The sequence below is a fragment of the Dunckerocampus dactyliophorus genome, chromosome 5, assembly GCF_027744805.1.
Source record: "Dunckerocampus dactyliophorus isolate RoL2022-P2 chromosome 5, RoL_Ddac_1.1, whole genome shotgun sequence".
NCBI classification, from domain to species: Eukaryota; Metazoa; Chordata; class Actinopteri; order Syngnathiformes; family Syngnathidae; genus Dunckerocampus; species Dunckerocampus dactyliophorus.
Window position 1 is genome coordinate 29,560,302 of NC_072823.1, and position 24,406 is coordinate 29,584,707.

Below are 24,406 nucleotides of genomic sequence, written 5' to 3' on the forward strand. Positions count from 1 at the left end.
CAGTAGGTGGCGGTATGCACCTTTTCAAGTCATGGTTGCAACCCGCCATTAAACTAAAAGAAGAAGAAGAAGACGGTCCAGTCCAGACCCAGTTAGTTATCCGTCAGTCCGTTGCAAGTCGTCCACAGGAGCGGGTTCTTTGAGTCATGATGCTAAACTAGCTGGGCGACTGAAACTTGGACTTTCTGATCGGTAAGTCAGCAGCAGCAGCAGTTAGCAGCGAGTGCAGTTTTGAGTGAGACGCTAGGAGTTAGCGTGCTGCGCGCATGTTGTTGTTAGCCGCTAACTAGTTGCTAAAGCAGTTAAAAACAAGTTACTGTTCAGCCAGAAGTAAAAACTTGCTCTCTAACCTTGCGCACTTTTAGGTGTTTCTTACCAACGACACTGAGGTTAACCTCCGATTCAATTTAAGGTGCTTTTGACCTAATACAGTACGCGATATGCAGTGCAGTCCACTGATCGTCGGTTTTTTGTGGCACTTCTCCATGTGAAACATTTTAGCTAAGACATTACCTTTGCCTGACAATTTGTTTTTGAAATCTTTACTCTATTTGTGAAAATGCAATAAAGGTACATTTTGACGTTATTTTTTTTATACACCTAGTCCATATTAGACCTGGTTCACCTAGCAAACCAGACCTAGAAAAGAGCTAGATCTCTTAAATCAGGACTGGATTAATCTGCAGACCCCTAGGGTTCATAAAAAGACAGTTTGTGAGATATAAAACCTTTTATTGTGTTTGATTGTGCAGTTAAGGCACAACATACATTACATTTTCACAAATAGAATAAAAGTTTCACAAATCACAAAATGGCGTTTTTATTAACCTTTGGAATCTGTACATTAATCCATTCCAGATTTGAAAAGTCTAGGTCTAGTGGTTTTCGAAAAGCACCAGGTGTTAATATGGACACTAAGGGGCCAAAAAAACAGACGTCTAAAAGTGCCTTTATTGCATTTTCACAAATAAAAAGTTTCACAAATACAAGAGTGAGTGTCAGATAAAAGTAATGCCTTGCCTAAAACATCTAAAATGTTTTGATATTAAGTGGCACAAAAAAGAGACCAGTCCATCAGGACAAACACTCGCACTGCTCATTGTCAATTCCACCTTAAATATTCCCTTAAGTGGCGTATCAGAAGCCACCTTCAGCGTCGTCGTTTAGTACCACTCATCGACAGCGTCACACTCCAATGGCGGCCATCCCATTATTTTTATCAGCTGAAACTTGCATCTGTTTCTAAACTTTGAGAGTCAAGATGAATAGCTGTTCAGGGTAATGCAGGTTGTGTTGACATGGATAAATCCTGCAAGCTGCACTCATCACCTGATATTGAACTGCAGATGGAGTTCATGGAGATTGACCCCCGGCCAGAAACACCAGGAGGAGGCGGTCAGGTCGAAGTCCCCGTTATCATCTCAGATTCTGGCAGCAGTACTGAAGTGGACGAGGATGATGACGGTGACGAGAGAGCAACGGTGGCGTCTCGTCAGCAGCCTAGACTTCCTGCCACCTGGGCCTTCAGTCAAAGGAGGGCGGGCCATGGTGCCGCACGCAGAAGGCTCAGGTATGGTGAAGTCATTCATGCTTAAAGGAAAACTGCACTTTTTAAAATTTTGCCCATCATCCACAATCCACATGTGAAAGATGAACACCCATTTCTTTCTCTTTTATGTGTGTTCGAAAGGGAGAAAACAAGTTAGCATGAGGGATCTAACAATGCACGTCATGGGACAGAACAGACCTATTTTGACAATAAAGTCCTAAAAAACCTCTTACGTTTTCTATACATGCTGTGATCATGCATTAACAGGTACATTCATGATAACATGTAATACTTACAATATTTTGCCATATTTTGATCATTTTAATCATTACCGGAACTTCTTTCCTGAGCGCATTGATTTCACATAGCCCATGGGCTAACTTCCATCAACAACAGCAGCATAGAAACTGTGTGTCTAAGATAAGATATGCCTTTATTAGTCCCACAAGGGGAAATTCCATTGTCTGTGCTATTACTAATCGTGGCAGACTTCGTGAGAGCCCCCACTACCGACGACTACTTTTGGCCAAATGAGGAACCAGAACCTTATCTTTTGAGCCTGATTGTATGGAGGATAGTGGAATATACGGTATGTTTCATCGATAAGATTATAATGAAAACAGTCACAATTTCAGCCATCATTGGGATGTTAACTGATGGGAGCTGGTAAATTTAGCATCGTCCTGAGGTAAAGAAAAATGCTGACAGCAAACGAGCATCTTGTTGAGTCTTCCAAACTCATGAACAACACAGCTGCTTAGGTTGTATACTGCTTGGCATCTTCTAATCTATAATATATGCTTTAAGACAAGCAAAGCACACTGAGAAACAAGAAGTGCTCCCGGCAACGCTACACTATATAGATGCTCTGTTAAGAAATAAAAACAGTCCCAATAAAACCTACACACACAGTTAAAGAAACAGGCATACGTATAAGCACATGTCAACATATCGAGGCGTCAAAGTTATGGACCTTGTTTTGGACCGATTTATCGATTATCCTGACAGGCCTAGTGGGTCATGATAACTCGTGTTCCTTCTTTTAAAACGCACAGAAAAGGGAAAGAAATATGTGTTCATGTTTCAAATAAGGATTGTGGAATGGACAAAAAAAAAAGTTTTCCTTTAACCCCACCTCCCACCCCCCCGGCTTGCTTTGCTGTGCCTCATGGTTGCCTGGCTGCTCCAGACAGGGCCTCCGAGTACACTACTCCAGCCAGACTGCATCGCCCTCCAGAGGTTTCCCAGACTTCCTGCTGCGAGTGCCCGCCGCCACTGTGGCCGACCCACAGTCCAGCAGCACCGAGGTCAGCGAGTCGGAGGAGGAAAGAGAAGCCGCGCCAGCCGCTACGTTGGAGACTGTGGAACCTGACGCGCCCACAAACCGTGGTCTGAACAACGCTGATGACACACAAGTACAACAAGAAGCGGATCCCAACCCCTGTGAGTGAGACCGCCAGTGCCTTACTGATTTCAACATGGCATCACGTCATCTTTCGTTCTGTTTTTGTGTGTGTGTCTTCAGCTGCAGGTCAACCTCATAGCATCCAGGTAATGTCACTTGTTCTTCTTTAAGATCACATTCAGTCCTTTATTGACGATTGATGGATGTGAATTTGGAATGCAGGAAAATGTTGTTCTTCTTGTCTAAACTGCAGTGCCGCATTATAATCTGTAATTAAATGCTCCAATTTACGCTTCTATTCAATGAACCAGTCACCTGTAGTTGTCGGTGCATGGTGTACAAGCGCAAACAACTGCCGGTGTCCCTAAAAAAACAAACATTAGTGCCAACTAAGCGTGGGCCGGTTACTGGTTTCAAGGTATACCACAGCATGAAAAAGTCACGGTTTCAAAACAACAAAATTAATGTTAACCGTCTACAATGGACATTCTCAACACACACAACACACTCCTACCTTTCAAAATAAGAGCCCAGTTTGTCACAATGAAAGTGACACTTATTCAAAATCAGAAATATTGTGATTTTTATTTAAGTGCAGTTTTTGCTAAAATAGATTTGAGTCCATTTTATGTCTGTTGGGGTTTTCTGTATTTTTTGGTTTTAATGTAATTAATAGCTCTTAACATTCCAATTACAATGTTTAATACTAAAGTAAAGTAAAGTTGCTTTTGATACCTTGTACTCGCATTATTATGCCATATATTATGATTACATTCATGAAAAAAGGTCTCAAAATAATGTTGACAATATTGTTTATTGGCAATAATTTCTGAGTCAGTTATCGTTTAGCAAAATTTGTTATCGTGACAGGCATCCCGAAGCGTGTGGCTATAGCGTGTATTTAACATGGCTTTGCATCTATCCAACTAATGTGTAAGCACATAACACTATTTAAGTAACATTTTCCCACATGTTAATGTAAATATCACAACCTAATATGTCGCAAATGTAATTGTTTAATCTTTTGTAGTGTAAACAAACATATTAACACAACACGTTGTAGCTTAAAACATAACGTAAATGATAAAACAACAGTAATACAGCATTAAGTGAAACCATTGCAGTCATGTGAAATATTCCTTTTTAAAGGAATGCATATTTAAAAGATTTACTCCATTTAAAACATTCCACCCAGATTTCAACTTTCTCAAACAGAAATGGATAGTCTGGTTGTCCAGCTTTCAGAACCCTTTTTATTAGTTGGTGATTTTAATGCCCACAATCCCCTCTGGGGTAGTCAAAATGTAAACAGATTTGGTAATATTGTTGAACGGACGATTGAACATTTTGATTTATGCCTTTTAAACAATAAGTCTGCTACTTACCTCCACCCGGCCTATGGCTCAGTGACGGCTATTGATTTATCTATTTGCTCTCTGACAATTTTTATGGATGTATGGAGTGTACATAGTGATCAATGTGGCAGTGATCACTTTCCTTTTTTTTATGAAACTAGTAAAGTGTTTACCAGGAGAAAGAATTCCAAATTGGCAACTCCACAGAGCCAACTGGAATGCTTTTTCAGAACAATGTTCACTAAATATAAATCATGACAAACTCAGAGATACAGAAGATCCACTTAACTTTCTTTCTCATTCATTACTTAACATAGCTACTAGTACAATACCAAAATCAAGTTCCTTCCCTCGTAGACACAATCCTTGGTTTAATACTGAATGCAAGGAAGCTGTTAAAAGCCGTAAAAAAGCACTGAGGACATTTAAAAAACACCCGAATAATGATAATTTACAAAAATATAAGCAGATACGTGCTAAAGCTCGCAACATCATTAAAAAAGCAAAAAGACAGTCTTGGCAGAATTATGTTTCTAATTTGAATATTCATACATCTATTCACAAAGTATGGGAAATGATTAGAAAAATAAGTGGAAAGTACACAAGTAATTCTGTTTCCTATTTAACAAAAGCAGATGGAAATAAATGTACAGAAAGGCCCGACATTGTGAATTTGCTAGCACAGGAATTTGAAAATAACTCAACTGACCACTATTCCCCAACATTTAGAATTTATAAGGATGAAGCTGAAAGTCAGGATCTTAATTTTCTATCAAACAATGAGGAAGATTACAACATCCCATTTAGCACTGCCGAATTGAGAGATTCAATCAAGAAATCTCACGATACGGCAATTGGTCTAGATGATATTCATTATCAGTTTTTAAAGCATTTAACTGATGTGTCCCTTTCAGTTGTATTGGATATTTTCAATAGAATTTGGAGAACGGGTGTTTTTCCCGTTTCTTGATGGGAGGCTATCATTATTCCAATCCCAAAGCCTGGAAAAGATGCATCAAAACCAACAAATTATCAGCCTATTTCTTTGACCAGCTGGCTCTGCAAGACAATGGAGAGAATGATCAATACTTGGTTGGTTTGGTTTTTAGAAAGGAAAAGATTGATAACCAAATTTCAGAGTGGCTTTCGACAAAATCGAAGTACTGTTGATCAGCTTATTCGACTAGAGACTTTTATTCGTAATGGCACTATTCGAGGTCATCATGTGGTGTCTGTCTTCTTTGATCTTGAGAAGGCATAGGACACCACCTGGAAGTATGGTATTCTGAGAGATCTCCATAATGTTGGGTTAAGAGGTAGACTGCCGATTTTCATTAAAAACTTTCTCAGTAATAGAGTGTTCCGATTTCGCCTTGGATCGAGCCTCTCAAAATTATACAATCAAGAAATGGGAGTTCCTCAGGGTAGCATACTTTCTGTTACTTTGTTTTTGTTAAAGATCAACAACATTGTGGATGTTGTCACTCCTCGGTTCGACAGATCATTGTTTGTGGACGACTTTTGTATTTCTTGCTCTTCGGAGAATATGCCGACCACAGAAACAACTTTACTGAACTGCTTAAATAGAATCGAAAAGTGGGCTGATGAAAATGTTTTTCGCTTCTCAAGAACAAAGACGGTATGCATTCACTTCTGCAATAAAAGGTCTTTACACCCTGACCCGGAAATTAAAATAAATGGTTCTGTCATCCTAGTTTCTCAACGAGCAAAATATCTTGGCCTGGTATTTGATAACAAGCTAACCTTTAAACTGGTATTTTTTTGTTTGGATACCGAGCCATATAGGTATCAAAGAGAATGAAAAAGCTGATATGTTGGCAAAAGAGGCCCTTAATATGACTGTAACAGAAATGAAGATCCCTACATAAAAATAAAGTGGCAAGCGTCATGGGACTGAAATCCCGGTAATAAACTCTACCAACATCTGCCTAAAATCGAACCACATACTACAATCCCGTTAGCTAAGCGACGGGAAGACATTGTTCCATTCTATTCCATTCCATTCCATTTTCTTCCGCTTATCCGGGTCCGGGTCGCAGGGGCAGCAGTCTCAGTAGGGAAGCCCAGACTTCCCGGTCCCCGACCACCTCCTCCAGCTCCACCGGGAGGACACCAAGGCGTTCCCAGGCCAGCTGTGAGACATAATCCCTCCAGCGTGTCCTAGGTCTTCCCCGGGGTCTTCTCCCGGCTGGGCATGCCCGAAACACCTCACCAGGGAGGCGTCCGGGTGGCATCTGGACTAGATGCCCGAGCCACCTCAGCTGGCTCCTCTCGATGTAAAGGAGCAGCGGCTCTACTCTGAGCTCCTCCTGGATAACCGAGCTCCTCACCCTGTTTCTTAGGGTGAGTCCCGCTACCCTACGAAGAAAACTCATTTCAGCCGCTTGTATCCGCGATCTCGTTCTTTCGGTCATGACCCAAAGCTCATGACCATAGGTGAGGGTGGAAACATAGATCGAACGGTAAATTGAGAGCTTTGCCTTCCGGCTCAGCTCTCTCTTCACCACGACGGTCTGGTACAGCGACCGCATTACTGCAGACGCTGCACCGATCCGCCTATCGACCTCACGCTCCAACCTTCCCTCACTCGTGAACAAGACCCCAAGATACTTGAACTCCTCCACCTGGGGCAGGACCTCATTCCCAACCCGGAGGGAGCAATCCACCCTTTTCTGACTGAGAACCATGGCCTCGGATTTGGAGGTGCTGAGTGTCATCCCAGAAGCTTCACACTCAGATGCAAACCGTCCCAGTAAACGCTGCAGGTCACAGCCCGATGAGGCCATCAGGACCACATCGTCTGCAAATAGCAGAGATGAGATCCTAGTGCCCCCAAACTGGACTCCCTCGACACCTTGGCTGCACCTAGAAATTCTGTCCATGAAAATTATAAACAGAATCGGTGACAAAGGGCAGCCTTGGCGGAGGCCAACGTTCACCGGAAACAGGCTTGACTTACTACTGGCAATGCGAACCAGGCTCCTGCTCCGGTTGTACAAGGACTGAATGGCACGTAGTAGCGCGCCACCAATCCCATACTCCCGGAGCACCCCCCACAGGACACCGCGAGGGACACGGTCGAATGCCTTTTCCAGGTCCACAAAGCACATGTAGACCGGTTGGGCAAACTCCCAAGTACCCTCCAGGACCCTTGCAAGGTTGTAGAGCTGGTCCAGTGTTCCGCGACCAGGACGAAAACCACATTGCACCTCCTGTAGCCGAGGTTCGATTAACGGTCGTACCCTTCTCTCCAGCACCCTGGAATAGACTTTCCCAGGGAGGCTGAGGAGTGTGATCCCCCTATAGTTGGAACACACCCTCCGGTCACCCTTCTTGAAAAGGGAGACCACCACCCTTGTCTGCCAATCCAGAGGTACTGTTCCCGACTTCCACGCAATGTTGAAGAGACGTGTCAGCCAAGACAGTCCTGCAACATCCAGAGCCTTGAGGAATTCAGGGCGAAACTCGTCCACCGGAGCTTTGCCACTGGGGAGCATTTTGACTACCCCAAATACCTCAGCCACGGTGATGGAACTGTCCGCATTCATATCCTCAGTCTCTGCTTCCTCTATGGAAGGTACAGTATGTCAGTGGGATTGAGAAGGGCCTCAAAGTATTCCTTCCACCGCCCTTGTTGTATATATATTTGTGTGTGTTTAGTTAATTTAAATATGGTTGTATTATAGTTAAGAATATGGTAGTGTTGTGCAATAGATGTGATAGTTATGTGAAATGACATGTTTGAACGACAGGTGTCGCTAATTCGCAAGGTTGTACAGAGCGTAGAAGAAGTAGTTCAGGAAGTCAGAACAAAAAACCCGAAAAAGTGTTACAGACGCATGTTGAACGTATGTTGTGTTACGAAGTAAAGAAAAACCAAGAAACGACACCTCTGACGTCAACTTTATTCTGTGACTAGCAACGAAGTTACAGCTAAGTTACCACATTCTTTTGGTGCCGAAACCCGGGAGGGAAAGAAGAGAATACACCCTCAAAGACGACCGAAAGTGGATTTGACGATAGCCGTAACTAACCAGCTAGGAAGGACCGTAAAGATGGCGGAGCATCTACAGAGGCTGAAGCAGAAGCGCGGAGTTTTACGAGCCTCCACAACGAAGTTGCTGCGTGCTATTGAAGAGGAGACATGCAAGGATGATGCGAGTTGTGATCGGCTCGGAGAGCTGCTCAGCATGCTAGCGGAAAAGGAAACGAATCTCAAGGAATTGGAAAGGGATATCGAGGTGAACATACCATTTGATGAGCTGGAGGCTGATATGATCAAAACTGTGGATTATAAAGACAACATTAATCTATGGAAGGCTCGCGCTAAGAGGATAATTGAAAGAGAGAGAGAGAGAGGTGCAGTGGGCGAGCATAGCTCACAGCGGCTGAGTGACGTGAGTACCCATTCAAGCCGATCGACGAACAGACCATCAATAAAGTTACCCAAGCTGTATATTAAGAAATATGACGGTGAAATATCAATGTGGCATGAATTTTGGGATCAGTTTGAGACTGCCATCCATGAGAATAATGATCTGAGCAAAGTTGAAAAACTCACATATCTCAAGTCATATTTGGTGGGTCCAGCAGCAAGAGCTATAACAGGCTTGAAAATGACAGAAAGCAACTATGATACTGCTGTAGACATGCTTAAAGAAAGATTTGGAAGAAAAGACATGATTGTGAGTGCGCACATGTCAAAATTGCTGAATTTGAAACCTGTTAAGAAATCCACAGACATTGTTGCTTTAAGGCAACTTTATGATGAGTGTGAAGTCCACATGAGAGGCTTGGAGTCCCTAGGAGTCGTTTCACGCACATATGGTGGATTGTTGTGTCCCATTTTGCTCCAGATGATCCCAGACGACCTTGTTCTTACGTATACACGCGAAATGCGTTCAGGCCACGAACCGAATGCTCCAGAGCTTATAGCATTCCTACAAGAGGAAGTTGAAAGCCGAGAGCGTGCCATGCATCTAACCAAAGTAGGGAGCCCCAGCGAAGAATACCAACCTCCCATACAGCATCGATTCAAGCCAGTATACGGGAATGGAAAATTTAGGAAGCCAAATGTTCCATCTGCTGCCACACTCCACACCAGCAGTTCAGATTCATCACGAGGATGTTTATTTTGTGACAGCACAAGTCATAAGTCAGAATTATGTACAGAAAACACTCTCAGTACGCGAAAAGAAAAGTTGAAGAAAATGGGAAGGTGTTTTGTATGCCTTGGGCAACGGCACATTGCTAAATTCTGCCGAAGCAAAGTAATGCCATGTAGCCAATGTGGACGGAGACACCATCCCACCGTGTGTGATCAAGGTGAGCAGCAAGAAGCTCCAAATGATGCTCAAGACACCACAGATGCTGTCATATCTTCTGTGGCTCATCACCCTGTAAAGAATACCACAGGAAAGGAGAACACTGTGTCCCTGCAAACAGTGACAGTATGGGCAGCAGGAGAAAAGGGAAGGAGGAAGTTGCGCTGCCTGATGGATGGTGGAAGTCAACGGAGTTTTATCCTAGAGAAACAAGTAGAAGCCTTAGGACTACCCGTTGTGAGAAAAGAAACATTGAGGCTCCATACCTTTGGCAGTGGCTCTCCAGTTACAATGGAACGTAATGTTGTGAAGCTAACATTGCAAAACATCCGAAACCAAGAGCAAGCACTTGAGATTGAAGCAATCGAAATGCCACAAGTCAGCTCTGCCATCATCCAGGTCCCAGGGGAGCAAATCCGGAAGCACTTAGAAGGTAAAGGTTTGACGACAGCAGATGTTTCAAGTAGTAGTGATGAAGAGCTGGAGCTGTCAGTGCTGATAGGCGCCGATTACTACTGGAAGGTTGTTTCTGGCAAGGTGGAAAGATTGTCAGAGTCTCTCGTTGCCATAGAAACCATGTTTGGCTGGACAGTACAGGGACCAGTATCCATGGCAAGCATAAATGAAGCTTCATGCATGAAGATCTGCATTGAGGATGCAAGGCAAGTTGCGGACCAGCTACGAATATTCTGGGAAATAGAATCTCTTGGCATTTCCAACGAGGTTGAGGAACGAGTGGATGACATTGAGGCTCAACAACATTTCAACACATCAGTCAGCTACAAAAAGGGGCGATATGAAGTGAAGTTGCCGTGGAAACAAGAATCACCAGAACTTCCAGATAACCAAAGAATTGCCCGGAAGAGATTTGAAAGCTTGACAAGGAAACTAAAAACCGATGTGATGTTGTTCAAGAGATATAAAGATGTAATAGAAGACTACATGCAACAAGGAATATGCGAAAGCGTCCCAGAGACCAACCCAGAAGAAAATGTGAAAAGCAATGTCAAGTATTACCTGCCTCACCATGCAGTAATCCGAGATGACAAGGCGACAACCAAGTTGAGAGTTGTTTTCGATGCCTCTGCACATGAAGATGGATGTCCATCACTCAATGATTGCCTGCTGACGGGACCAAACCTGAATCCAGACCTCCTCGCCATTCTTGTGAGGTTCAGGCTAAATCCTATTGCCTTCATGGCAGACATTACGAAGGCTTTCCTCCAGATTTCAGTTGCAGAGGAGGACAGACGCCCTGAGGTTCCTGTGGTTCACAGGACCCCCTGATGCAGAGCAAACAAGTGTGTGCACAATGAGAATGACACGTGTAGTGTTTGGAGTGTCATCTAGTCCATTCCTGCTCGCAGCCACAATCAGAAGGCACCTGGAGCAATACCCGGTGAGTCACCCACACATTGCTGACACAATCAAAGACCACCTGTATGTTGACGACTTTATTGCCAGCTCGAGAGATGTTGGAAGCGCTTATGTGCTAACTAAAGGTGCTAAAGAAATCCTGGCAACTGCTGGCATGAATCTTTGTAAGTGGACAACGAATTCCCCAGAACTGAAGACCAAATGGCAAGAAAGTGAGTTTGACTTCACTGCAGAACCTGAAGCACATGACAGTGTGTTAAAGGTGCTTGGACTAGTCTGGAGGCCAGAGACTGACGACTTTGTCTTCAACTTGAAACACCTCATGAACATTTTCAAAGATAAAGAAAACACGAAGAGAAGTGTCCTGCGGTCCTCAGCAAAGATATTCGACCCCATGGGCTTCCTGACGCCATTCACAATTAGAGTGAAATGTCTTTTTCAAGACATGTGGCAAAGGGGCCTTAGCTGGGATGAAGAGCTGCCAGATGACCTCTCGCAAAGATGGCAACAATGGTGCATTGAACTCCTTCAATTGCATCACATAGTAATTCCCAGGTGGTACGGAAGTGAGAGCTCGCACGATGGACAAGAACAAATTTTGCACGTGTTCAGTGATGCAAGTGAGAAAGCATACGGTGCAGTAGCCTACCTCCAAGGACTGACAGCCGAAGGAATTGCAGTGACCAGACTCGTGATGTCCAAGTCAAGAGTTGCACCCATCAAGAAACTTACCCTGCCACGGCTTGAGCTAATGGCAGCTCTCATTGCAGCAAGGATGGGCAGTAACCTGCAAAGGGCAATGAACCTGCACCCGAAGCAAATCCGAATGTGGTCAGACTCTATGATCGCGATTCAGTGGATTCGGAGCTCAGCAAGCAAGTGGAAACAGTTTGTTGCAAATAGAGTGATGGAAATCCAGTCGCTGACAAATCCAGAAATCTGGTCACACTGTAGTGGAAAACTCAACCCGGCTGACCTTACCACTAGAGGTCAGACAGTCTCAAGGCTGAAAGAAGAAGACATCTGGTGGTTAGGACCACCATTTCTCAATGCAGTGACTCAGCCAGAGTTATTGCAGGAAGAGCTCTGTGAAAAGGTAACAGCGGAGCTTAAGCCAAGTCAAGTTGCCGTTCAGTTGAATAATACAGAACAGCCATCACGGGACGCGCTGCTAAAGCTGGAAAACTACAGCAAGCTGAAAACTATATTCAGAGTAACAGCTTGGATTAAGAGATTCATCTACAACTCTCGCTCCAAGGAAAGAAAGCAAGGAGAACTGACAGCTGATGAGCTAGCGGAAGCTGAAAGATACTGGATTTTGGAGGTACAAGGTCATAACTACCAGAAGGAAATAATGGAACTAAAGGCAAAAAGGGACATTCATAAGAACTCGAAGATACAAGCTCTAAAGCCGTTCCTCGATGACAAAGGTTTGGTCTGTGTCGGAGGGAGACTGCAACATTCAGACATGAGCTTCAGTGAGCGGCATCCATACATCATGCCTCCAACCCACAAGCTGTCAGAAATGCTCATTGAACGCAGTCATGGACAGGTCATGCATGGAGGTGTGAGAGACACTCTAGTGCATCTAAGAGATAAATATTGGATTCCACGAGCTAGACAAATCGTGAAAAGAGTCATTGCATCGTGCCCAGTTTGTAAAAAATTCTCAGCTAGAGCCATGCAGCAGACAACAGCGCCCCTTCCGAGAGATCGAATCACAGAGTCACCACCCTTTGAAACTGTCGGATTGGACTTCGCAGGCCCTCTTTACGTCAGGACCAAGAGCTCAGTGGAAAAGGCGTACATAGCATTGTTTACATGTGCTGTGACCCGAGCAGTCCACCTGGAGCTAGTATCGGACATGTCAACAGAGAAGTTCCTTTTGGCATTTAAGAGGTTCATATCAAGACGAGGGCTCTGCAAAACGGTCTATTCAGACAATGCCAGAACCTTCAAAAGGGCAGATCAGGACCTCAGAGCAATGTGGGAAAATATTAAGGAACCTGAGCTTAAGAAGTATTTCGCTGACAAAGGAATTAGATGGAAGTACATTGTTGAGCGAGGAGCTTGGTGGGGTGGATTTTGGGAAAGACTAGTTAGATCAGTTAAGACATGTTTGAGAAAGGTAATGGGAAGAGCTTCACTGAGCTATGAAGAGTTAACATCCCTCTTAACTGAGGTGGAAGCTACGATAAACTCAAGGCCGCTTACTTTTGTCTACAATGATCACGAAGAGCCTCAACCTCTGACACCAGCTCATTTCCTGATAGGCAAGCGTATTTCCACCTTACCTCCTGAACATTTCCAAGCCATCGGCCAAACCTGCAACTCCAGCCGAGAAGAGCTCACCCGAAGATGGAAATATCGCCAACGACTTCGCAACAACTTTTGGACTCGCTGGAAAAAGGAGTACTTACTGGAACTGAAATCAGCTCATACTATTAAGACGTCACCTTCTACCCCTCTTAAGGAAGGCGATCTAGTGCTCATCGGAGAAGACAAGACACCACGTCAAATTTGGAAGACTGGAGTAATCACAACCCTGTTCTCAGGAAGAGACGGACTTGTGCGATCCTGCGCTGTGCGCACATCGGACAAGACAATATTAAGAAGACCAGTTCAACTGTTGTATCCTTTGGAAACTTGATTGTGTTAACTGTCTTCATGGGGGGGAGGATGTTGTATATATATTTGTGTGTGTTTAGTTAATTTAAATATGGTTGTATTATAGTTAAGAATATGGTAGTGTTGTGCAATAGATGTGATAGTTATGTGAAATGACATGTTTGAACGACAGGTGTCGCTAATTCGCAAGGTTGTACAGAGCGTAGAAGTAGTAGTTCAGGAAGTCAGAACAAAAAACCCGAAAAAGTGTTACAGACGCATGTTGAACGTATGTTGTGTTACGAAGTAAAGAAAAACCAAGAAACGACACCTCTGACGTCAACTTTATTCTGTGACTAGCAACGAAGTTACAGCTAAGTTACCACAGCCCTACTATATCCTCAGTCGAGGTCAGCAGGCCCCCGTCCCCACTGTAAACAGTGTGGACCGGGCACTGCTTCCCCTTTCCGAGGCGCCGGACGGTTTGCCAGAACCTCTTCGAGGCTGATCGAAAGTCGTGTTCCATGGCCTCACCGAACTCCTCCCACACCCGAGTTTTTGCCTCGACCACCGCCGAAGCCGCGTGCCGCTTGGCCTGTCGGTACCTATCAGCTGCTTCAGGAGTCCCACAAGCCATCCATGCTCGATAGGACTCCTTCTTCAGCTTGACGGCAGCCCTGACCTCTGGTGTCCACCATCGGGTTCGGGGCTTGCCGCCACGACTGGCACCGACCACCTTGCAGCCGCAGCTCCGATCGGCTGCCTCAGCAATGGAGGCACGGAATAGAGCCCATTCAGACTCGATATCTTCGTCCTCCCCCGGGATGCAGGAGAAGCTCTGCCGGAGGTGAGAGCTGAAGACTCGACGAACAGGAGACTCTGCCAAACGTTCCCAGCACACCCTCACTACACGTTTGGGTCTCCCGGGTCTGTCCGGCATCCTCCCCCACCATCTAATCCAACTCATCACCAGGTGGTGATCAGTTGACAGCTCAGCCCCTCTCATTGTACTAACTCGTATTCGAATTGGTCATTCACGCTTATCACACCCCTATTTACTTGCAGCAGAAAATCCTCCCCGTTGTACATCATGTAATTGTACACTATCAGTTAAACATATCCTTCTTGAATGCATTGAGTTTGCTCACATTCGTGTCAATTTTTATAATGTTCCTGATCTGAAAACCTTGTTCAGCGAAGTTTTGCGATCATGCATCATAGAGTTTCTTAAAGAAATAAATCTTTTTATTAGGTTTTAGATAATGGAAACAGGCCCTTTGGCAGGCCATTTTATTCAGTATCTAGTCTTACAGAGGAGACTTTAAGCCGTCTGTCCTGTGTAAAGAAGAGCCACACTATTTGCACGTTAAAAAACCCGCTTCTGTGTCCGAAAGGAGTTTGAAGTCCAGGACCACAAGGCTGGCAAACAGCTTTTACCCACAGGCCATCAGGCTTCTCAACGAAGCACTCACACACGCCGCACGCAACACAAACATACACTCATAGCACTTTATTTATTTATTACTTATTTATTTGTATATTTATTTGTATGAATGTCTCTTCTTTTTGTTGCTGCTTAATTTATTGGTATATATGTTTATGTTTATGTTCTTATTCTTTATTGTGTTTTCTTTCTTTTCTTGGGAGGATGAACAGAATAAGATTTTCATTGCATGGTATTACTGCTGTTTTACCATGCACATGACAATAAAACTCTCTTGAATCTCTTGAATCTCTTGAAAAGAGTAGGGAATTTTTCCCGGAAAAGTAGACCACATTTTTTATATTATAAACCTTACTTCCTAATTAAATTGATAGATTACACTTCTGAGAAACAAGCCTTGTCATTAATAACTTTACATATTAAGGTCCAGACACTTACATGACACTTTGTGTTGATAGTGTCGTTAAACTTTAATCAATCAATCAATCAATCAATCAATCCATTTAAAACATGTTTCCTTGTATACGCATGCGCAGTGGTGCTAGCTGGCAGAACTCGATAAAAGCACACGTTGTCATTCCACCGGTACTGCCGCACTGTTGTCATCGTTGTCTGTCAACAAATTACTCAAGTTGAGGGTCACCAAATGTGGAGAAGTGATTCAGAGCAAGACAGGAGCCAAGGATAAGTGGTATAAACTGTTTACTTTCAACTGAACAGCAAGCAACAACCACTTAATCACTATATGTTTGGGGGCGGCATGGCAAAGGTGGTTGAGTGGTCGTCTCCCAACCTGAAGGTTGCACGTTCAATCCTCTGTCCTCCCATGATCATGTCTAAATACTGAACCTGCTCTTGATGCTGCGTTATCAGTAGGTAAATGGCCGAACAGTTTCTAACGAAAATCACATGAACTAGAAATTGAAACTTGCTGACGAAAGCAAATGAATAAAAGTCAGCAAATAAAATCTTAAGAATTTCAAAACCCTGTGGACAAGTTGTGACCTGCACATTCATCACACTATGAAATAGTAACCCAACATTGAGTTTAAAATTATTTTTTGAGTTTATTTATTTATTTATTTTTTTAAGTAAGAAAACATTTATCTTCTGACACGAGTCACACGATCAGCCACCCCAGACTGCACTTTATTTATTAGAAATACACTAGGTCCCCAACTTACGAACACCTGACTAGCGAACACTCGCGGATACGAACACAAGCCGACTAGTCTATATTTTATTTCATTTTGCCTTGTAGTCAGTCGCTCAATCAGTATTTATACTGCTACTGTACATGCTTGACCAGTAGAGGGCACTGTGACACTGCTAATGTAGCCTTAGAGCTAATGAGACCAACAGAGGAAGAGTTAGACGCTGGAGAGATAAAGCTAAATGGAAAGCTAAATGATACAACACGGACAGAGCGTGTGATTAAAGTTTATGAAGAGTTAATAGGCCTGCTTAATTCTACACCACCCACAGAACACTACCTCTTTTAGAAGAGTCTAACGACGACGACGACTTGTCCTTTTTTTTTCCAATATCTCCTCTTCCAACTCCTCCACAACGACGTATGCTCGGCCACTCCTCTTCAAAGGTAAATAACATTTATCATTACGTATTATTATATCACTTTTATTATTGTTTTTTTCATTAATTATCCTTGTTTAATATTACTACTGCATCCAAACTCATATTTACATACATACATACACATATACTGTATATGTATACACGTACATGTAGTACCTATATCATTGGTAATATTACCTTTTCCCCTACTTAAGAACAATTCGACTTAAGAACGGTCGTCTGGAACCAATTGTGTTCGTTAGTTGGAGACTTGGGGTATTTATTTTATTTTTTTAAATAAGTATGATCCACTTCCATCATGTTCTATTATATTGTTTAAAAATTACCCTCTTATTTTCAATAACAATATTTCAAAACTCTGTGTGCAGACCTCTGCCAAGTGGCATAGTACCTCCGTATTGTGATTTACACCATAAATATTATACCTACATTTATTTTATCTACATATTTAGATATGCTAACACCAAGCATAATAGTGGTGTTTATATAAGCTATGAAAATGGTATAAAATGGTATGCTAAAGTTGGCATGTTAGCAATGTTAACATGTTAACGTTAGCATGCTAACATCTAGTATGATAGTGCTAAGTCTTTCTATGGGTGTCTACCACTGAACTCTACTACTGCAATGGCCCTGATGGCTTGCTGCGCATTGGAGGCTTGAAGCCACCGGAAGTATAGAAGTCGTCATGTTGTTTCACCCAAAACAAGAAAGCCGAACAACTAAGGAGTTCGAGATGCCGTCTTATGCTGCTATTAATTGCACAAATCGTGATACTCGTGATAATCGTGACAAGGGACTTACATTTCACTGGTAGGTAAATGCTTATAAATAATAAAAATAGTTTAAAAAAATAGATACTTTAAATCTGTAAGCATCTTTTCATCTAAGTAGTTGTAAATTACCCCTTATTCTCCTTTAGATTTCCACACTGCAATGCTGAACTTCTAAATCAATGGGTAGTAAATATGCGGCGAGACAGGTGGATTCCTGCAGCCAGATCGCAACTCTGTTGTAGTCATTTCACTGAGGAGAACTTTGACAGGACGGGCCAGACTGTTAGATTACGACAAAATGCAGTTCCAACAATATTTGACTTTCCTGATGATCTTCTAAAGCAGGGGTCACCAACGTGGTGCCCGCGGGCACCAGGTAGCCCCCCACGACCACATGAGGTGCCCGCAAGCCTGCTTTTCATTCAGGTTTTCAGTTCAATAATGAAAGAACAGTAGAAAGAAATGCATTCTGAAATACAAAATGTGAGTTGTTGACACCAGCATTTTGTTAATGTTCTGGTAAAACAAGCATATTCGCTTTGTTTGGGTTTAAAATAAGCTCTGAAAATAAATGTTACAAAAATGAGTAGCACTTGGCCATTTTCATTTTGTAAAAGTAGCTCTCACAAGGAAAGACATTGGTGACCCCTGCTCTAAAGGTATGCGTTGCCTTTAACTTCAATACTACGTACAGTTGAGATCAGAAGTTTACATACAGTACATCTTGGAAAAAAACATTTAATCACAATTTTTAACGGGTTACACTTATCCCACAAATATTATTTTCTTATCACAATATATTTCAGATGTCTACTTCATTTTCTTGATTGATTTATTGAAGACAGTTTCTTTATTCAAGAATTATATAACATAGTTTGACATTTTTCTGAAGTTCAGCGGCTCAAATGTTTACATACACCTCCTCAAACATGATTTAATACTTGGTTGAGCCACCTTTTGCCTTGATAACTGCCATCAGTCGCTTGGGATAACTGTCTATAAGCTTCCTGCAGTAGCTTTCTGGAATCTTTGGCCATTCCTCTTGGCAGAAAGTGTACAGCTGAGTCAAATTTGATGGTTTGCGTCTACAGGCACGTTTTTTTTTTTTTTTAGCTCAGACCAGAGATTTTCTATAGGATTAAGGTCAGGGCTTTGTGAAAACCAGTCCAGGACCTTGATTTTCTTGTCTTCGAACCATTTGGTCACAATTTTGGCTGTGTGTTTAGGATCATTATCCTGTTGAAAGATCCAGTTCCGTTTCAGATTCAATTTCTGGGCTGACATCTTGACGTTGTTCTGTAGAATCTCAATGTAATGCTCCTTTTTCATGATGCCTTCTATCTTCTGGAGTGTACCAGTGCCAGACGAAGCAAAGCAGCCCCACAACATGTTGCCACCACCATGTTTCACAGTCTGTATCGTGTTCTTCGGATTGAAGGCTTCACCTGTTTTTGTTGTGGCCAAACAGTTCCATTTTGTTCTCGTCGGACCAAAGAACTTGCTTCCAGAATGTTGTGTCCTTGTTCACATGTTCTCTTGCAAACTTCAGACGGGCTTTGCGATGCCTTTCTGTGAGTAACGGCTTTTTTCTGGCTTTGAACCCAAGGAGATCATTCTTGTGCAGAACTTGTTTAACAGTGGAGACAGACACATCTTTGCCAACTGTCTTCAAATCATGACAGAGCTCCCTCCTGGTGGTTGTGGGACTCTTCTGCACCTTTCTGACGATGTTTCGCTCCTCTCTTGCCGTCAATTTCTTCTTCCTTCCACCCCACCATTTTTCGTTCATGGGCTAACAAATCTATCCTTTGATTTTAATGTATGAAAGATCATTGATAAAATGAAGGTGACACTGTGCCCAATTATTACCATGAGCAGTTGGATTCAATTCTTTGAAATGAAAAGGTAATATTAGAGTTGAATATTTTTGGGTCAACTGTATGTAAACTTCTGACCTCAACTGTAGATTCTGATCATAACAAATACCTTGTGAACACTGAAATTGAGTTGTTATGCATTGTAATTTCACAGCATAGAGGTAAAAAAACCTTAAACTGGAGGGAAATTTTGAGATTTGGGTCTAGTAAATTTACTCTGTTTCAATGGAATTTTTGTTAATTCGTGTTAATTTTTATACCGAACCATAATAAATGTCTTGAATGAAGATACATGTATGTGTATGCGTGTGTGCTTTTTTGGGTAAAGCAAGATGGCCGACCAATGGCTTCATGCGGTCAGCCGTGACGCACCTTCCAGTAGTATAGAGTTCAGTGGTGTCTACCCATGAAAATAGCCAAAAATGCTAGTATGCTAACATGCTTACATTAGCATAGTAACACCTAACATGATCACCGAGAAGGCTAAATGTCTCGAATGAGTTTGGAACTGTTTGAAGTATTTAGAATTGGAAGTAGTTAGAAGTCTTTAGATCAAAGGCATTTTGCATTCCGGAAGAAAAAATGTGGGAATTTTTGTCCTGTGGTTTAATAGCATGAATGTCCTGACTTTGTTGAATGAGTTTATGTTGGAATGAGGTGAATTGCTTGAGAAATGTGGCAGGTAATAATGATTAGTTCCAGTGAAAAAGGTGAATTTTGAGAATATTTAGAATTTTGGATTTTGGGTCGCCGCCAAAATGTAATCTGTTTTGAAGACAGACAAACATGGCCGAGGTAATAACACATTTTAGAGCTCTAATTATAATACAGTGAAACCGTCAAACCGTGATATTTTTGCCCAGGTTATCATACCGTCAGAATCTCATAAAGGCCCACACCATGTGCCAACAGCTGCGGCTGTAGGCGGCTAGCTGATGTATGTTTTATCATCTCCACAAGATGCAGCAGCAGCTGCACAAGCTGGATGCTACCTACCGTCCTACCTTGTTTATCGCGGTTAATTGGTTCTGGACCCGACAGTGGTAAGTGAATGTCCGCAAAGTAGGATTTCTTTTATTTATCTATCTCTCTCTCTCTCTCTCTCTCTCTCTCTCTCTCTATATATATATATATATATATACACACATACATACACAGTCAAACTTGTCTATAGCGGCCACTTTTGCAGACTCCCTCTAGTGGCCGCTATAGACAGGTTGGCGTCCAGTTTGAATGTTGACCAGTAGAGGAGGAAAATAATAATAATAATGTTGACCAGTAGATGGCACTGCGGACTGCTGATAAAAGTTGTACAGCACTACTAGGCTTGTTATTATCATGGTTCATTGTTTTAATCCTGAACATGCATGAGTCAAACAGTAGCACATCACATAGTACAATTCACAATTTTGCATGTCCAAAAAGCAGTAGGAAGAAGCAAAGCTTATTTAATCCTACCCCTCATCAGTTTCACATCAGTTGCAATACATTTATTCACCTCTTGTTCTTCCACGTGTACTTTGTAGGTCTACATGACAATGTAGTGCAATCATAGCCAAGGTTTTTACTTACTAAAAGGAAGCTAGAGGCTTAATAATAACTGATAACTGATAAAATACTTCAGTTAAGTACAACCGAACTCAGTTTTGCTCCCGCTGCCGCATGCATGCTAGCATATGTTTTTTTTTTTTATTGTAGCGTCGCTGGGAGCACGTCCTGTTCCCAGCCTACTTTGCGGTAATGTTTTGGTGCAAATGCTCTTAAAGTAACATGTTTGACCAGGAAATAGCAAACTCAAAAGAAGACGGCTTTTTTATGTGGAACAACTGACAGTTTGTGTGGATCCTGTAAATGATTGCGACTGAGCTAGGACTCAGTAATTAAAGTCTACACACGACGCCTTCATTGATTGAAAAACAAAACTTTTTCGTGCATGAAGCTTCTACTTGAGTTGGTAATTTGGCTGCTATATGCAGGTCAGATATTGACCAAGGGAGACAAAATGGGTGGCTGCTGGCTGTGTTGGACAGGTGACTGCTATACACAGGGTCTATAACATGTAAATTTGCTGGGGGGGGATTTTTCAGTGGCCGCTATAGGCAGGTGGCCCTTCTATAAAGGTGGCCGCTAAGACAGGTTTGACAGAGAGAGAGAGAGAGTATATTTTTGTAGTTGGCACATAGAAAACTTGTTAAATATGGTTTTTAACATTATTCACCTTTAGCACCTTTACACTCCTATTACCCTATATAGTAGACATAATAAGAGAAAATAAGACATTAGAAGACAATATATTGTCTTATTCAGAAAGTTACTGGTTCCTTTTTTACCTCCAGTTTCTGTATAGTACTTCCTGCAGCTATTGGCTCATTTATGTAACATTGCTGACACCTGTGTAGTACTGTTTGTTGTTCTGCTATTGTTGTCACAATTGTTGTTGTTGCTGTGTTCTTGCCTCTCTCTGTATTGTTTTTACCTTGTCCCCACACTCCCCCTCTGTTTTCTTTTCTCTTCTTCCCTATCCCCTCCTGCTCCGGTCCGGCCGCTCCAAATTTGCATAACATAAGTCAAATAAATTCTGTATAACGGGAAGAGTATTTTACACTTTTATCTGGCAGAGGAAAATCTGTTGAGCTCAACAATACTCTCTGTCCTAATGGCTTGACAGGACAAAAAAAATAAATATCGCTTCTGTGTCTTGATTCATGTTAGCATATGTTGTCTCACAAGGCTAATGTTGCTCATGTGCACCACTGATCTGTATGAAAAAAATGTGGATAGATCATACGTCGCACGCACCCATGCAAGCCGCTGAAGCCACAGAGAGGTCATCTTACCACTCACATCTCGTACATAGCAGACGACATTGGCACAGCGTACATAGTGTACAAAGCAGATGAAGAGGCTCGCAGAACATCTATATTTTACAGCATTCCTTGAATGCTCCCATTCCTTGAAGTAACGCAACCTTCGTCCCTTAAAAACAATTTGATACGTTATTCTCTATCTTTTGGCTATATTAAATTTACTTTTTCCCCTTCCAATTCTCATTGCCTTTGGGACAAAATTCTACTCTGCACCTTGGCTCAGCACTCCCCTATAGCAATGCATAGTTTTACTCCTCTAGAAAGACATTTTAATTTTAACCGCATAACCCATCCCTTTTTTCCACTAAAATCCATGGTCATGATCCTTTACTTTTTTTTTTTTTCTTACTTTCATACAATTCACTACGCTCTCGTCTGTACAAAATATGAATCATAAAAGAGAGTGACTTGGGACAAGTTTTAAAATCATTTAATATTTTGCTGATTTTTTTTGTTTGTATTATGAAATAGAAATAACCTTTTCTGATATAGAAATAGATTTTAACAAAAACCACAGGAATAATATGTAATATAATATATAAACATTGTCTCCATATGGGGGTTCATTTTAAATTCGGGTAAGCAAAAAAAAAAACAAAAAACTATTTTTTTAATATTTGCAAGCAACCACAAATGTTTTAGTAGTCTAGTCGCGGTTGTTTGTTTCCATATCCCCCACGGCCCCCTATGTAAAGCTGTTATGACTCAGGTATGGTATGATATCAACAGAATTTGTAAAAATTATCATACCCGAGTCCTTATGACTAAGCTCAAGCACACCTGTTGTGCGAGGTTAGTCTGAAGACTAACCTTGCATTTAGTGTGATTGGGTAACAAACTAACAACTCACAAGTTCTCACATAAGTCATTGTCCGAGAAGTGTTTCTTGTGAGTGGTAATATGGAGGCTGCGTGGCTTCACAAGTCATTGACCAATGCGCTATCCAGATTTTTTTCGTACAGATCAGTGGTGTGCACATGCTTCTATGTCCTCATTTGTTGTAGCCCCGCCTCAACAAAGAGGCTTAATGATAGGACAGAGGGTTCACTCTGTTCATTAAACTATAGAACAAATGCACACAGACAGATACAGAGTGAACCCAGACTGTCATCCAGCCTGTGTGGCACAGAAAGAGACGAGCAGGTGGAACACACACGCATACATGTACATGTCAATGTATGAAGGGTTCAGATGTACCAACAGGTTGTTTTTTTTTTGTTTGTTTGTTTTTTTATTGTTCGATTAATCAATTTACAGTATCTATTGTGACTGGCCTACCTGGAGGTTAGGACTATAAACAAATTTGGATATGTACATTTTGATTTGTCCTAATGAAATATCATGACATTACTACTATCCTATCACTACTATCAGGAGAACCAGAGTATAGAGCGGAAGGGAGCCACCTGCTGTAGCCCAGCAAAGTGCACTATATTCGGACACATACTCTGAGCAGCCGGTGTGTCGCTACGGAGATCAGGAGAACCGGAGTATAGAGCAGCAGGAGCCACCTGGTGTAGCCCAGCAAGATGCACTCTATTCGTGCACAGTCTCTGCTACGGCGTGTGTGTGTGCTCGATGTTTTTTTAAATTATCAGTTATCAGAACTATTTTTAATGTGATCAGATTTGTTGTATGATGTCATAATTCCCTGATATCAGCCCAATAATCATCCCAATAATAATGCACCCTTACATTTGAGCATTTACTCTATTAGCTGTTACTTTTAGTAGCTCCTGCATCATCTTTTGCGTGTGATTATTGTCGCCTGTTCAGTCATGTGGTCTTGTTGCTAATGCAAAATTACCGGTAATGTTGCAAACCTTCCAGTCGTTCACTCTGCTTTCAGCCACCTGCTGCCCCGCCTCGCGCGGTGTCTCACGGTGAGGAGGGTGAAGGTGACACCTGCAGCATCTGCTTCGAGGGGTGGACTGTGGCGGGAGACCACCGCATCGCCGCTCTGCGCTGCGGACACCTCTTTGGCTTCACCTGTATCCAGCGGTGGCTGACTGCCCAGCGCTCTGCCGCCAAATGTCCGCAGGTCTGTCAGGTGGCACATGCACGCGTGTCAGCATGTTCATCAGTCTTCTTCCTTCTGACCTGCAGTGCAACAAGAAGGCCAAGCGCTCCGACATTGTGCTGCTCTACGCTCCAAAGCTGAGAGCCATGGATAACAGCGAGCACGAGAGCCTGAAGAAGTGAGTAAAC

General features: G+C 42.4%; 1 protein-coding gene across 2 annotated transcripts in view; it reads left to right on the forward strand.

The window, feature by feature from the left end:
* Nucleotides 1-47: 47 nt before the first annotated feature.
* Nucleotides 48-24,406, forward strand: part of rfwd3 (ring finger and WD repeat domain 3) — a 30,999-nt gene continuing 6,640 nt past the window's right edge. Inside the window, exons 1-6 of one of the 2 annotated variants that reach the window (XM_054777754.1) lie at nucleotides 48-192; nucleotides 1,347-1,570; nucleotides 2,739-2,992; nucleotides 3,075-3,100; nucleotides 24,048-24,239; nucleotides 24,305-24,396. In XM_054777754.1, the coding sequence (XP_054633729.1) occupies nucleotides 1,347-1,570; nucleotides 2,739-2,992; nucleotides 3,075-3,100; nucleotides 24,048-24,239; nucleotides 24,305-24,396 (788 nt within the window). In that variant the 5' untranslated portion in view covers nucleotides 48-192. Of the gene's footprint in view, nucleotides 193-1,346; nucleotides 1,571-2,738; nucleotides 2,993-3,074; nucleotides 3,101-16,576; nucleotides 16,683-24,047; nucleotides 24,240-24,304; nucleotides 24,397-24,406 lie in introns of those variants that run through there. The other variant, XM_054777755.1, reaches the window with a different exon arrangement.